This window comes from Lonchura striata, chromosome 18, assembly GCF_050655825.1.
Source record: "Lonchura striata isolate lonStrDom1 chromosome 18, ASM5065582v1, whole genome shotgun sequence".
NCBI classification, from domain to species: domain Eukaryota; kingdom Metazoa; phylum Chordata; class Aves; order Passeriformes; family Estrildidae; genus Lonchura; species Lonchura striata.
In genome coordinates this window covers 4,932,591-4,946,412 of record NC_140720.1, presented here as the reverse complement: position 1 = coordinate 4,946,412, position 13,822 = coordinate 4,932,591, and the positions used below count along the sequence as shown (strand labels likewise).

The 13,822-nt window shown below is 37.5% G+C and overlaps 1 protein-coding gene across 10 annotated transcripts in view; it reads right to left on the bottom strand.

The window, feature by feature from the left end:
* Positions 1 to 13,822, bottom strand: part of BPTF (bromodomain PHD finger transcription factor) — a 51,767-nt gene that overhangs the window by 18,433 nt on the left and 19,512 nt on the right. For 5 of the 10 annotated variants that reach the window (XM_085556686.1, XM_021537125.4, XM_021537116.4 and 2 more), the window contains exons 5-18: positions 13,320 to 13,508; positions 10,552 to 10,716; positions 10,204 to 10,379; positions 8,967 to 9,322; positions 8,556 to 8,687; positions 7,891 to 8,020; positions 7,257 to 7,392; positions 6,558 to 6,779; positions 3,862 to 6,265; positions 3,508 to 3,632; positions 3,166 to 3,294; positions 2,722 to 2,872; positions 1,830 to 1,953; positions 204 to 456 (exon numbers count right to left, since the gene is read on the bottom strand). In XM_085556686.1, the coding sequence (XP_085412812.1) occupies positions 204 to 456; positions 1,830 to 1,953; positions 2,722 to 2,872; positions 3,166 to 3,294; positions 3,508 to 3,632; positions 3,862 to 6,265; positions 6,558 to 6,779; positions 7,257 to 7,392; positions 7,891 to 8,020; positions 8,556 to 8,687; positions 8,967 to 9,322; positions 10,204 to 10,379; positions 10,552 to 10,716; positions 13,320 to 13,508 (4,692 nt within the window). The remainder of the gene's footprint in view (positions 1 to 203; positions 457 to 1,829; positions 1,954 to 2,721; positions 2,873 to 3,165; positions 3,295 to 3,507; positions 3,633 to 3,861; positions 6,266 to 6,557; positions 6,780 to 7,256; positions 7,393 to 7,890; positions 8,021 to 8,555; positions 8,688 to 8,966; positions 9,323 to 10,203; positions 10,380 to 10,551; positions 10,717 to 13,319; positions 13,509 to 13,822) is intronic. The other 5 variants (XM_021537100.3, XM_021537135.3, XM_021537144.3 and 2 more) reach the window with 3 other exon arrangements.

Below are 13,822 nucleotides of genomic sequence, written 5' to 3'. Positions count from 1 at the left end.
CTTCCAAGCAGAAGTCAAAACAAGGAAAAACTAGACAGGTACAATCTGAGAAATGTCCTTCTGACATAGCAAGAGTTAAGAGCAAAGATAACCAGAAATGTAATAATGCTGCATATCTGGAGGCGATGTGATGTGTATAAAGATGTGATGCATACACAGGATGAACTCCAGCAATGTTCCTTCCATGACAAATGATTCCTTACCTGTTGAAGACTGGCCTTGCTTAACCCAAGTAGCAAAAGTCTGATGGAAATTCTTGTTCTGTTGGAATGTTACTGTAGCTGGAGACCCCACTTTAGTGGTGAGCACCACTTTGGTTCCCGTGGGGACTGGGCCTGTCAGAGGACCCACCACGACTTTCTGGGGTGTGGAGACTGTGGTTGCAGTGCTGCTGGCTGTGGTGGCTGCAGAGACCACACCTCCTGCAGGGATCTGCTTCTGCTGTTCCAGCCGTTTCTATTTAGAAAAAAAATGGAATAAAGAGATAATTAGTATTTTGGGTTTTTACAACATCAACATTGTCTCTATCCAGTATTGAAAGATAAAGGCCTCTGGTAGGATTTTAGTTCAAATGGTAGAGGACTGAAGAATAGGTTCCTTGATCTCCAGAACTAGAAATCTGCGTAGAATACACAGCCAGAAATTTTCCTTTATAACAACTTTAAAATCCTTGCCTTATGTTAATTTCATGGCACATTTTACTTAAAAAAAACCACACAATGTATTCATTTGTTTCAGATTAATCAGAAGGGTTTAAAAACCTTTAAAAAATATCCATCTATATTTGGCTTTGACCATGTGCATGCATCTATGTCCGTAATTGGTACATCATCATCAACACAGAGTTTACTATTAGCATTCCTAAATTTAGAGCTTCCCGCACTGAGATCCTGCCAGTTAGAGAAAAAAACAGACTGTATCATTCTGTTTCACCACTGAGAATGCAATTTTTAAAACTATTCTTTTAAATTTAAATCCAGTTTTCAGCCTGCTTAAAAAAATTAGGTTCAAAATCCCTTACCTTACCCAGTGACCTTCTGTGCTGTAACTGTTGAAAAAGCATATTTAATCTAGAGAGCCCCTTAGTGAAGGGATGTATCAGCAGGCTCTTCTAAAATGTCAACTAATCTAACATTTTTTCCCATGTTACTGGAATTGTATCTGTATTTATCTAATTTAAATTCCAGCACTATATTGCAGTAATGCCTACAAATCAGAAGCACTTGTTCACTACTAATGAGTTTTTGTCAGGATAGATGGAATGAAGAAGGAATATGTTGAGAAATAGGAAAGTTCTTAATAATGTATGTGAAATACCAACATGGCATTAGATTTCATTGTTTTAATTGCATACATTTAAATATAAATACATATACATATTTACATATATTTAGATAAAATTATCAGTGTGCTTAAGTCAGATAAGCTAGAATAAAATCAAAATATTCAATCTGAGTGAAGCATGAAATGCAATTGTATTCCCAAGTCAGCTGTATTCCAAGGCAGCTTTCCACCACACACAGAACACTGAGAAGCTTACCTGGAGATGGGTGCTTCCCAGCCTTCTTTAAAATGGAAGCAAATTAAACCTTTCTAAAGTGTTATAAATGATGTGGGTGAAAAACAGGCAATCCAGAACAAGCCTTTGCTTTAACCCTGTTTCAAAATAACAGATGTATACAGTGGCAGCAGCATTTTTTGATGGCTTAATCTGCAGTTGGAACTATTTGAGAAATGGTGTAAGCACGGGATAACTTCATTTCCCAGGCTATGATGCATGTGGTGAGCAGTGCAGTTGCTGACTGCTGGGACGACCAACAGCTCCCCACCTGCTGGGCAGCCAAACGTTGGTGTTTTAGCTGAGCCTCCAATTGGGCCTTGAACTCCTCTGCCTTCTTCTGTTCACTAACCTTAGCCTGTTGTTCAACTGCCTGTGCCTTTTCCTTCTCCACCCTGCCAAAGACACAACCAAAAGTAAGTTATACCACCACATAAAATCCAACCTTCAAACTGCATTTTGTTTTATACAGTTTAACTGCTCTTGTAAGAGCAACCGTCAAGACTGAGGATCACTGAAAACCTGGTCACAGCTTTAAAAGTATTTTGAAATAAACTACTGAAGTTGCATACAACATCCCTGAAATGTCCTGATGCTAAACTACTGCAACACCTTACAGGAAACAATCAAAACTGGAATTTATAATTACATCTGAGACTGCAAGAAACCCATGGTAATAATATACATTTAAAATTGTTCTTTCCAAGAGACTCAAAAATGTTGTTCCAACTGTAAGCACATGATACTCAAAATATGCATCTTATGACTTGAGTATTCTCAGGCTCAATTTACTTGTACACAGTCATTTTCTCTGGATTATAGAAGTACTTAACAAATACTGTACAAAGTCATGCCAAAAGCAGACTACAGCTGCACTACAGTAATAACCTTTTAGCATTTAACGGTAGTTAGTTCATAAGCATAGAAAGATTAATATAATATTAGTTCTAACAAATCTGAAATATCTGCATACCTTACTTTTGGTACCAGCAAATAGTTCAGCTTTGTAACTTTAAGCTTGACTATCAGTACCAAAAGGCCCAGTAAAAACATAATACACATGTGTTTCTAGTGATCATAGTGACCAGATTTGTGTTCTCTAGGGCAACTTTTATTTAACAATCACACAAATGAAGACTACTTTCTTTAAAAGCTCACTTTACCTTTCAGCAAATGCCCTGATCTCCCACAGTTCCAACTCCTCCTCTGCTACCCAAGTTTCCATTATAACAGGGCCTGTTTGCTTGGGTGTTTCTGGCCTTTTTGGCCTGAGGGCACTTGATCGCAGTCCCTTCCTCTGGGGTGTTGGAGTTTCTTTAGAGAGCAGTCAAAACACACACATTAAGCTACACCATAAAACGAAATTGAAGTGTACACCAAGATTTAGTGATGTTTTCAGTCCCATTTTATAAACAAAGAGGCCTTTCAGCTCCAGATAAATAATGTCCATTTGTTAAATGCAGCATTTGTTTGCCTTAGGTAAATTAATTGTTTGTGGCAAGCTGCATTATCTCCCTTGATGGGTTGAATTAGCATAAAGATCCAGTTACCTCAATTTCTCTAGATTACAGAGGATGGGGGAGGGAAGTCTAAACAAATAAACAAACCTTTTGGAGCCTCTGGTACACCAATGGGACAAATGATTTTTCTTATACAGTACTCTGACCGGATCCCATATGGACCGACATCTCTCCGCTTGATTATTTCTGTTGTTGTAATTTCAGTTTCAGTTGTTTCTGCAACAAATTAGTCCCAGTAGATTAATAACAGAAACAAATAAAGCTAAATATCCAATCAACCCAATGTACTCAAGGCAAAGAAACAGCAAACAAAATTCAAATGCCACAGCTGACAGTGAGCCTTTATAGAAATGTTTTGAGGGAGTGTAATACTCAGAATTTACAGCAAAAGCTTTTGCAAAGAAAACCAGAAATTTAAAATAACAATACCTGTCCTTGTGGTTCCTCCCCCAGGTGGAGCTTTTGTTGCCATATCATCCCACTTGAGACACGCCCACAATAACCTCAACATCAGGCTCACTCCAGCCAATGATTTGACTGTTTGGAGTCGGTACCTAATAACAGAATATAAATTATATTTAAAAATAAATTTAAAATACCAAAACAACAGGACAAAGGATTTCCATGATACTTTTACTGAACAATATAGAAAACTGAATAATAAATAGCAAAATTTGCATATTTGGGAATAAACATCACAATAAATAAACTATCACTTGTATTTTAAAAATCAATTAATTTCATCACATCCTAGACTTCTTCTCAAAAATGTAAAATATGTACCTCCAAGTGATCCCAAAAGTTGGTCTTGGGGATGGATATGGCCAGATATCCAAGGCAGGCTTTGCATTGTAATTGAAATAAGGAACCTCTCTGATCCCTCCTCTCCTGGCCAGCTTTTTTAAGTCATCATTGGGTAAAACAAATATACTTTTTTTACTGCTTTTGGTAACAAATTTCCTGTAAGATGGCAAGGCAGTTCCAGAACGAGTTTTTTTCGGTCTTGTGAATTTCATTAACTTCACTTTGTCTTTTGTGGAATATTCTTTGCTGACAGTCATGGAAGTTACCAACGTGCCTTCTGGGGTGGTCAGTGAATCAGTGACTGTTGTAGTAACCACTGTTTTACTGTGCTCCTGGACAGAGATGACATCAGAGTTACTTTCTGAGGTTGGAGTGGTGAGCTTGGTGACAGTGGTGGTGGTGACAGTGGAGATGGCACAGTTTTCTGTAGAGGAAACAACTGTGGTTTTCTCATCGCTGGCAGCTCCAGTCTCTGCAACCTTAAACACCGTTTTGGATTCTGTGGACACAGTTGAGGTTGTGGTAGTCACTTCAGTAATAACAGTTTTCATTTTACTTTCTCCATTAATATTTTCCATTTTATATGTCTGTACCCCGTTCTGGTCAGCAAAGTGACTGCTCAAGCTGGATTCTTCACATGAGGTTACAGGTGATGGAGCAACTTTCTTCTCCTCAATTGCTTCAGTTTCCATAGATTCTGTTTCACTGCTCAGGTTATTTTCTTTACAGACAGGCTGTGTTGGCAGGGAAGCACAGCCAACACTGGCAGATCTCTCAGGAGAAAGCTGATTTTCTTCAGTTTGCTGCACACACTTGGGAACTTCATCTGGTGGCTGAAGAGTCTCTCCAGACTCAGGTGAACTCTGCAGATGTGACTTTGAGTCCATGTTCTTTTTATCCTTTGTGTCCTCTCCCATGATGTCACCATTCATGAATGGTTTTACTGAAGATTCCTTAAAAGTTAATGGTTTTATTTCATGTTCTGGAATGGGTTTATTAATATTATTAACTTTAGGTTCAATATCACCCCCTGCCTTAGCTTCACAGGTATTTTTCACTAAGCAGTCATCATTTGATAATGCTTTAATGTCATTGTCTTTTCCATTCATTTGAAATGATGATTTTTCTTTTTCTGTCTCAGTTTCTTCATCTTTATTATTCTTTTTGTCAGTAAGAGTATTTACATTTGTCTGATCAAGATATTTGTTCATGGCATCTGTGTCCGCTTTCAGTTCCTGACCTTTCTTTTGACCATTAGCCTCTGTTAGTTTAGAGCTCAGTAAATCCTCATTATCATCTCCATCCATGTGTTCCAGAGTTTGGCTTTCAAGGTTTCTTTCAGAAATCAGCCCTGTTTTAAATGATTCTAGATCTTTATTAGCTGATTTTTGCTGAAGTATCAGCTTTTCAGACTTACTTTCTGTCTTCACAGGAGCAATTTCTTCCTCCATTTCACTTTCTTGAGAGGATGTGGTTTCCATATGGCTTTTAATCATACAATTGTTTTCTGGATCTTTGCTTTGCTGTTCAGAATTCCCTTCTGAGTCTGCTTTTTCAAGAGTGCCCACAGCTTCTCTTCTACAGCTGCTTTCAGGTACCACTGGTCCTAAGTTTTCAAGTTCTCGCTGAGACACTCTGGTAATAGGTAGCTTTTGCTTCAAGGGTTTTTCATTTGTTTCTGAAACATCCCATTTGATTCTGCCTTCTGCACTGGTCTGTTTCAAGCCATCCACTAAAGAGCTCTCAGACTGTCCAAGAGCCTCTTGTCCTTGACACTTATCAGCAGTTGAAGGCTCAGGGTTGTTTTCTCTGCCATCATTCTGAACAGAGCTGTCTCCTTCAGAGCATTGAGGGGTGTCTTCATCCAGCAGCTGCCCCTCTTTTGAGAGCCTGTTTGACAAAGGCAAAGAAGGTTCATCTTCATCCCCAGTTTTGGTACAGGAGATGCTGCTGATGGGCAAACAGTCCTGTTCTGCATCTTCAGCTTGGGTCTTGTCTGAAGTGTAGCTTTGATCTTGGCAAGAAGAGTCAAACTGGCCTCCTCCTTCCCCATTCCTGGTTTGTAGCTCATCTGTGTTTTTCTGGGGGCTCACAGATCGAATGCCCCCAGTTTTAGCACCAGCCTCCAGCTTAATCTTTTCTAGACGCTGTTTTTCTTCCAGTGTAAACTGTTTTATTCGCCGCTCCAGGAGTCCATCTAATTTTGATGATTTTACTTTCCTTTTGTAGCAAGTCCTTAAATGAAATCCCTCACTGACATTGATTATATCCCGCTTACAATGACTTTCCTCATCTTTTATGGAGGATTCAATTTTCACATCATCTACATCCATAGGTTCTTCTTTGATGACTTTATCATTTTCACCATCAATGTCTTTTTCCACTGTGAAGAAGAAGTAACTCTGAGTCAGTGAGCTCCCCAATAATGAATACAAATTATATTTTTACATTAAGTACTAAGAAATAAATGGGGCTTTTAGCATATTAAAAGATTTCAATTAAAAAAGGAACAAAAGCTTCAGACACTGCTACAATGGATAACAGGCAATCATTTTACTGAGACATTTTAGATGTCTTGACAAAATCTGTTACACAGTTTTTCACTAGTTATTTCTGAGGTTCTATGCTTTTACTCATGCAATAAAATGAGTTTCACAATAACAAAAGGTTATCACCTGTGTCTTTTGCATGCTCTAAGTTTTCAGAAATTGTGTCAATTTCTAATTTTTCTTCATGCAACTTTTCTTCTTTTACTTGGACTTTCTCCAAGGTTTCTGAAACATCTGCTTTGTCTTTTGCTTGCAGATCTCGAGAATCCTTTGCTCTGTCTTTCTCTGGTTTTACCTTAGTTGTACCTTTTCGTTTATCCAAGCTGCATTTTTCATCTTCGCTCTTTGCTATTAATAAATTAAATTATTTCAATTATCCATAGTATTTTTTGGACTCTGCCACATTTGAATGCATGTTAGTTTACCTCTCAAATAATTTGCACACCATTAGTGAAATTCAGAAAGAGAATTAAGCATCTAGTGATAACACCATAGATTAAACAGTGAACTACTGAACATATATATACATGCCCTCAATATTTAAGATGTAATTTTTTTGGTTTTGATGCTCTACATAACTTTTATCTACCTTTAATTTAAATAAGGCTATACAAAGATGCACAAGTATTACAAACAACATAACTGAAACAATTTAATGTAGCTACAAAATGTCTGTGTAATCTGAACAGGTTACACTGACAAGATTACCAGATATCCACAAAAGCATTGCTGGAAAATTACTCCTAAAGTCTCCTCAAGAAACATCACACAAATTAATCTGCAGTTAAAAAAAAAAAAAAAAAAGTAACCAATGCAGACACTTACTTGACAGCAATTTCCTGTAATTTGCATTAGTATTTCCTGGCAGTTTGGGCATAAACCTGTGGACATGGGTTTTACTAATCCAACTCCAGCCACCATATCCTGTTACCCTATATTCTTCTCCTTTTTGCTTCCAAACCTATAAATATTTTTTGGAAAGTAATATTAATGATGCTATTTGCTGCATTATTAATGTTTATAGGAGTTTTTGAATCAACCTGTATGCTTGTTACAAGTGCAAAGAACTGCCCCAACAAAAGTAGTTAATATCTACTACAGGAGAATATAGAAGTTTCTACAGTAGTTCCCATCATATTATATAATCTTCCAAAGGCTGGATATTTTGGGTAGAGAAGTGGGACAGACACAGACAAGATACCAATAACCCCCTAGAAGCTTCCATTAGGAAAGGCTGCATTTGCAGACCTGTATCTGTCATTCAGGCAGTGTCAATAAGAGCATGACACAGATCAAATTCAGTTCAGACCAAGATAATGTGCTTGAATACATGGCCATGGTTCCTACTTCCACGTAGGAGTAATAAAAGGACATGAACACTAAGCTTAAATGAAAACACAGAATCAGAAATCAACAGTTTCTGTGATTCCTTTGTTCCTCCCACAAAAGAAACCCTCACCTGGTGTTTGACAGGAAATGTGTATTTCACCCATGTAGCTTGTTGCATTGTTTCTTCTTCTTCTTGTTTTCTCTCTTTTTTTTTCACTTTCTCCTTTTCTTCTCTTTCTATTGCTGTCATTCTGCGTAATCTAATCCATACAGATTTAAGTGTATTTAAGTACAGCATCTTGCAAGCAAATATAAGATGTCAACAGCACATAATACCCCTTTGAATAAGCTTAAATGTCTGAAGTTAAGAGGAATGCCCACTATTGGGTTTTAGGTATTACTTGTAACAGGAACATCTCTTTTTTTGTTATTTCAGTGAGGCAAACACAGCTGGATGCAATTGTGTCTAACACCAGACACATCTATTTTCTGCTCCTATGACAAAACAAGAGACAAAACTCAGACTCCACTGAACTGAGAGTGTTGAAATTTGCTCTTCTGCTCTCCCAAGTTTTAGCAGCTTTGAGACTGAGGCTCAGATAAAACAAATCCAGGAGCAATGATGCTATAAAAATATTGTCATGGTTTTTCAGTGTTTCTGTTTGAGAAAATACACTAAGTGCTGAATGACTATTTCAATTTAAATACAATTCTTACAGGCTTAGAGGAACTAGCAGTTGCAAACCAAAGTAAAATTTTCGTATCCAAGAATATTTTAATATTTATTAATTTTACCTCGTGTGCCCCAAGGATTCCCGCCAGATGGGCAGCATGACAACTGGTTTGATTGCACACTCCAATATAGCCAGTGCTAGTGCAAATTCTCTGGGTTTGCTGCACATCTGAACAGCCTTAATCCAGTTAGACCTAAATTGGAAAAAAGAGAATGATCTGAAACATATAAATGCACTAATACAGCTTGCCATTTTAAGAAGACTTCATGGCAGGATAAAAGCTCCTGTAGTAATACTTTACTCAAATGTACAACCCTTTTAGTCACATCATAAACACACATTATGTTTTATCAGAGTGAAGCACAGTGCTTGGAAATCACAGATTTGAAAAAACAAAGACTATTGTTTATTAACATTGCTAGTAAAACCACAAGTAAAATATGAGCATATGTATTTCCATTTATTCATTTACCTGTGGGAAGCCCAATTAGGGTGAAGGAAGGACGCTGGGATATTGTTTTCTAGCTGAATAATGGTCAGCCTCAGGGTGGATATGGTGAGAACTTTGGAGCCATGCACAGACCCGTTCCACTTGAACTCTCCAGCTGGAGTCAGGCAGAATTTGTGTGAGAGGTGTCGCCTCTTGTCGTGGTCCTCCCTGTGCTGGTGCTTGTTCAAAGCAAAGGAATTGGTGGCATATTGATTGTGGTAAACACGGTACTTCCCCTCCTGCCCCAGTTTGAAATAGTTGTTCATATTTCCTTTAATCACAACGTCCTTCTTGGTGCTCACTCGGGAGACTTCACCTTGAGAGTTGACCACCAGAACCTTATGAAAGAAATATTGGAAACTTTTCAGTGAATCTGTAAAATAATTCCTTCTATTTACTTATTTAAGATTTAGGCTTCAAATGTCTGTCTATAAAAGAATAAAAATACCCTGCACCAGTGTGTAGAAACAACTGTTTATCCAATACACCAATATATGTATTTCACTGTCTGTCTACAGAGTTAGGATATTCCCAGATCCACTTTAAGATTAAAGAAACACCATCCAGGCTTCTCAGACCAGAGGAACCTGTTTTGCTGTTCTGATTGTGCCTATGGAGGGAGAGAGCTCTGGGAAAGCAGCTTTACTAAACTCAGGTAAGCCTGCTGTGAATCCCCTCCTTGGTACATCACAGAATTCAGACATGCAGCTAAGGAAACAAGTATCCTAGACTTTGAAAACATGGTATAGATAACATCACTGGACTAATTTGTTCGTCAGTAAATTCACTAAGTGTTAACTTACACGGAAAATCAATTAACAAAAATAAAATTAATATACCAAATAATATGCAGACAATTAACTGCAAAAAAAAATCCCAACAGTTGAGCATTTCCTTCCTGGAAAAACTGGGCTACTTAAAAAAAACAGAACCAAAACAACAAAAAACCCAGTCATACAAAACAACTACACCCCTGTGCACTGGCTCACTGTCATCACTCTGTAGAGAGCACTCAAGAGAGCAAACGAAATGGGGGGAAAAAGCTTCCTGTGATATTTCAATTTTACCATTTAGTAATTTATTATTACTGCCTTTTTTAAAAAGTACCTCCACTGCCTGAAAGAAATCACTTTTTTAAACTTTTCAGTAAAATTTAGTATCCTTTAAAGAAATTAACATTTTTTTATAGTTCTTTGAGTCTTCCAAGATGTACACAAACCTCTCTGGTTTCTTTATATAACTTATTTGCTTCATTTGATGCAGCAACAACCTGCTGGCTTTTCATCTGGCTCAGTTTGCTATCTGGATTTCTCAATCTGGTGAGCATCCGTGTCGAGCCTGGCGTGCCCTTCCCTGCACCTGGAGAATCACTTCTGTCACCATTGGATTTCTCTCCTGCCCAGGAATAAAAAAGGCTTTTAAAACAAACTTAAGAATTGGAAGTTTTCTATTGATGTATGGAAGTTACAAAAAGAACAGAAAGTTTAGTGAAAATATGCATAAAATGGAAGCTGGAGATCCTTATCATCCTTATTATTATTAATATAATTATCATCATTATTCTTACCTATATCTTCTGAAGCCTGGGATCCCCTCTCTGCATTTTCAGCATCATCAAGAGTCTTAATGGAGTCATTCTGGCCAGAGCCCAGCTCGCTGCCACTGCTGTTCTCAACATCTGCCTGTGGAGGTGCAGCAGAACCACTGCTGGGGATCATCTGACCAGTTTCCTCTACAAAAGAACAACTTCAGTTTTAGTTTTTTCTTTTAAATTGGATCAATGCAACGTTTTAAAGTTTTCATCAAAAAAAGGCAGATGAAAATGTTTTGCTGGACTGGAGAGAAACACATAGAAAATATTAATTCCCTTCAGAGCACTGTATCCACAAAAGTGTTTTTTCTTCTGTTTTAAGCAGTTTCAACTTCTACATCTCTGAAGAACTGAAATTCATACCTGTATTTAAAATATATTTGTATTTCATCCAAGACAGTTTTTTTCTATAGATGGACACACAGATATCCCTGAGACTGTTTTACATTTAGAATTCATAAAATTTGGTCTTCCTGAAGCATCTGATTTTCTCTCTTTTAATTTTCTTGTGCTTTAGCTGTTCCTCAGAGCACACACCTTTCAGTTTGCCTTGCTTTCCAATGAGTCTTTGATCGTCTCTTCCTCAGCACCTTAATTCTCACGAATCTCACAGATTCCTGTTCCACTGCCATCACTCTAAATATCAGCCCACTTAAAGTATCAGCCCCTTCCTGATCTGATGGGTCTTGATGTGGCTTCAAATGAGTTGCTGGTCCTCAGCTGTCCTTGTTGCTGTGTCTTGACAGCTCTGGACTTCGTTGTCCCCTTCCCTGTTGTGCTGATATTTTTGACTAAATACCATTGAATTGCAGCTACCTTGAAATAAATCCCTCCACCCTCCAAGTAGGAACAAGCCCCCATCCCTCAAAACAGCAAACCCAGCAATGTCTTCTGGGCTTAGAGCCAAAGGAAGACAGTTCAGCTGTTTAAAATCTACAAGATCTGCCTGTTTCTAGAATTCTTCCAAAGCATCAGAGATTCTGATGTTAAGAGAAGTGACAGAACAAAATCTGTTTTTTGTGAAATATTCACTCCTAGCAGAAGGATGGATCAGATAAATATTCTGGAATTCTTAGAGGATTCCTAATCTGAATGCATCTTGATTTCTGACTGTGCCAAATGGGGGACCACCACTGTCTGATCCACTCCCCTTTTTACTATAAGGAAAAATGGACCTGTTTCCATGGCTATTTGGTGGAGAGTGGAAGCACCCAAACCAGACTCTTAATAAAGATTATTATCCAAATTGTACTTAACAAGGATGGTAACAGACATTCTCATCTACCTATGCATTTTACTCATATTTCCCCCCTCTTTTGGGGATAACTGCCTCAGTGATCCTGGTTCATTATCTCTCCTGTCTCTGAGAGTCTCAAACTGAAATTTCGTAGTATGAACACAAACATTGCTGTGGATACAGGGAACCAGACAGGAGGAAAAACCCTCTCCAACACTTTCCTACAGAAAAAGAGCCCATGAATATACAACTCACGTAGAAGCTTTGGAAGGAGAAAAGTACTTGTGAAAGTATAATAAATAATGATAAATATATAAGTGAATCTTTAAAATAAAATACAAACCCCATAAAGGTGTCTGAAGCAAAATTATAGTTTGCATCTTTTCCATTAAACCTCTATACAGTTATTTTAACTTTAAAAGGGAATAAAAAATAGGAGATCTGGCAAAAATATTTGGTCATGTATCTAAAATATATAGTTTTTGTCTTGTACATCAGGGCATTTTCTGTACTTAAAGAGTATTATTATGAGGCTTGCAGATTACAGATTAATCTTAGCTTTCATTCTGTCCTCCTGTACAGAAAGTTTATTACAAGGTTTGGATGCATTGACTTTCATAAGATGAGAAGTTGCAGACTGTGACTGCATGGAGAACTATTTCTGTAGGAGAAAAAACATTTACTACCCCTTTTTAAAACATAACACATCGAGTATGCTCACATCACACATATTCAGATTTTTAAGAACTGAGAATAAAACTGAAAATAAAATCCTGATAATTTTAATGTTGATCAGCTGTTTAGAACAACATTTAGTTATGTAGTTAATCCTGTAATAGAATATTATTTGAAATGTAATATAATTTTAGAATAGTACAGTCATACTTCACGTTACATCGAATCAACTCCCACTTATTCCTAAAGCAAAAGTAAGTTTGTCTGATTTTAAATAGCGTATATTATTATCTTTGAGTCACTGACATGGCAGAACAAAACATGTTAAAATACAATAACCCTTGTGCTTATAATTCTGAAATCTGTTCAAACTTTCCAGCATGACAATTTTAACCTTAACATTTCAGTGCAATGGTTTATTCTTGTGAATGAAAATGCTTTGTTAGTAATTTACACAGTAAATGAGAGATTAAAATAATAAACAAGCCAGCAACAAATTAGATTTGAAATAAACTTTGAGAGGATGCTAACAATCATTACGGATCACTATGGAAAAACAAAATATACAGAAAATAGAAAATAAAAAGCTTAGCTATAGTCATCTTTGGAAGGCATGGAAACAAATGCTAATGTCATGGAGGACCACAAATTTCAAGCACTAGTTGCAAGAAAATTAACTTTGAAATGTTAATAATGACAACGTAGCAGTAAAGGATGGCACTGCAAGCAAACAGCATGAGTGATATACGCTGGGAATGGTTTTAGTGGACAAATCAGAGAGAAAAACAGATTCCCCAAATTACAGAGGCATTGGTAACAGTGCCTTCTGTACCTGAGAGTTCCAGAGGGAGCTCTGATGCCACCTTCTTCTCTGCCACGTTGTTGCTATCAAGGGTTTCTGACTGACACCCCACTGCGTCCTTCCCTTCAGAGCAACTATTCTCTCCTGCAGAAGGATTTGTGGTGCTGTCATCAGTGCTGGAGGTCACAGAGTTACTTTTATCCCCAAGGGCTGTTGCCTCTACAGTAAAATGCACAACAAAACTTTAGGGATGTTCTTTATTATGTCTTAGGATGTCATTTGGCATCATCCATAGAAAGCAACTTCAGCAGCTTTGCTTGTTTGATAATGCTGAAAAACAGCAAGCTTTTTCCCTTCCTTTTTTTCGTTATGAGATGGTATTGCCTCAGAAAAAGAACAAACCAACTGTGATTAAGAAAAAGTTAAAAATTGTGGCTTTCTACAAACATGCTGATCACAACCTGTAAGTGCCACCAGTACCTCAAGGCAGGATATCTAGGAGCCAGCTGTATAAAAGTAGGAAAGTTGGTGAA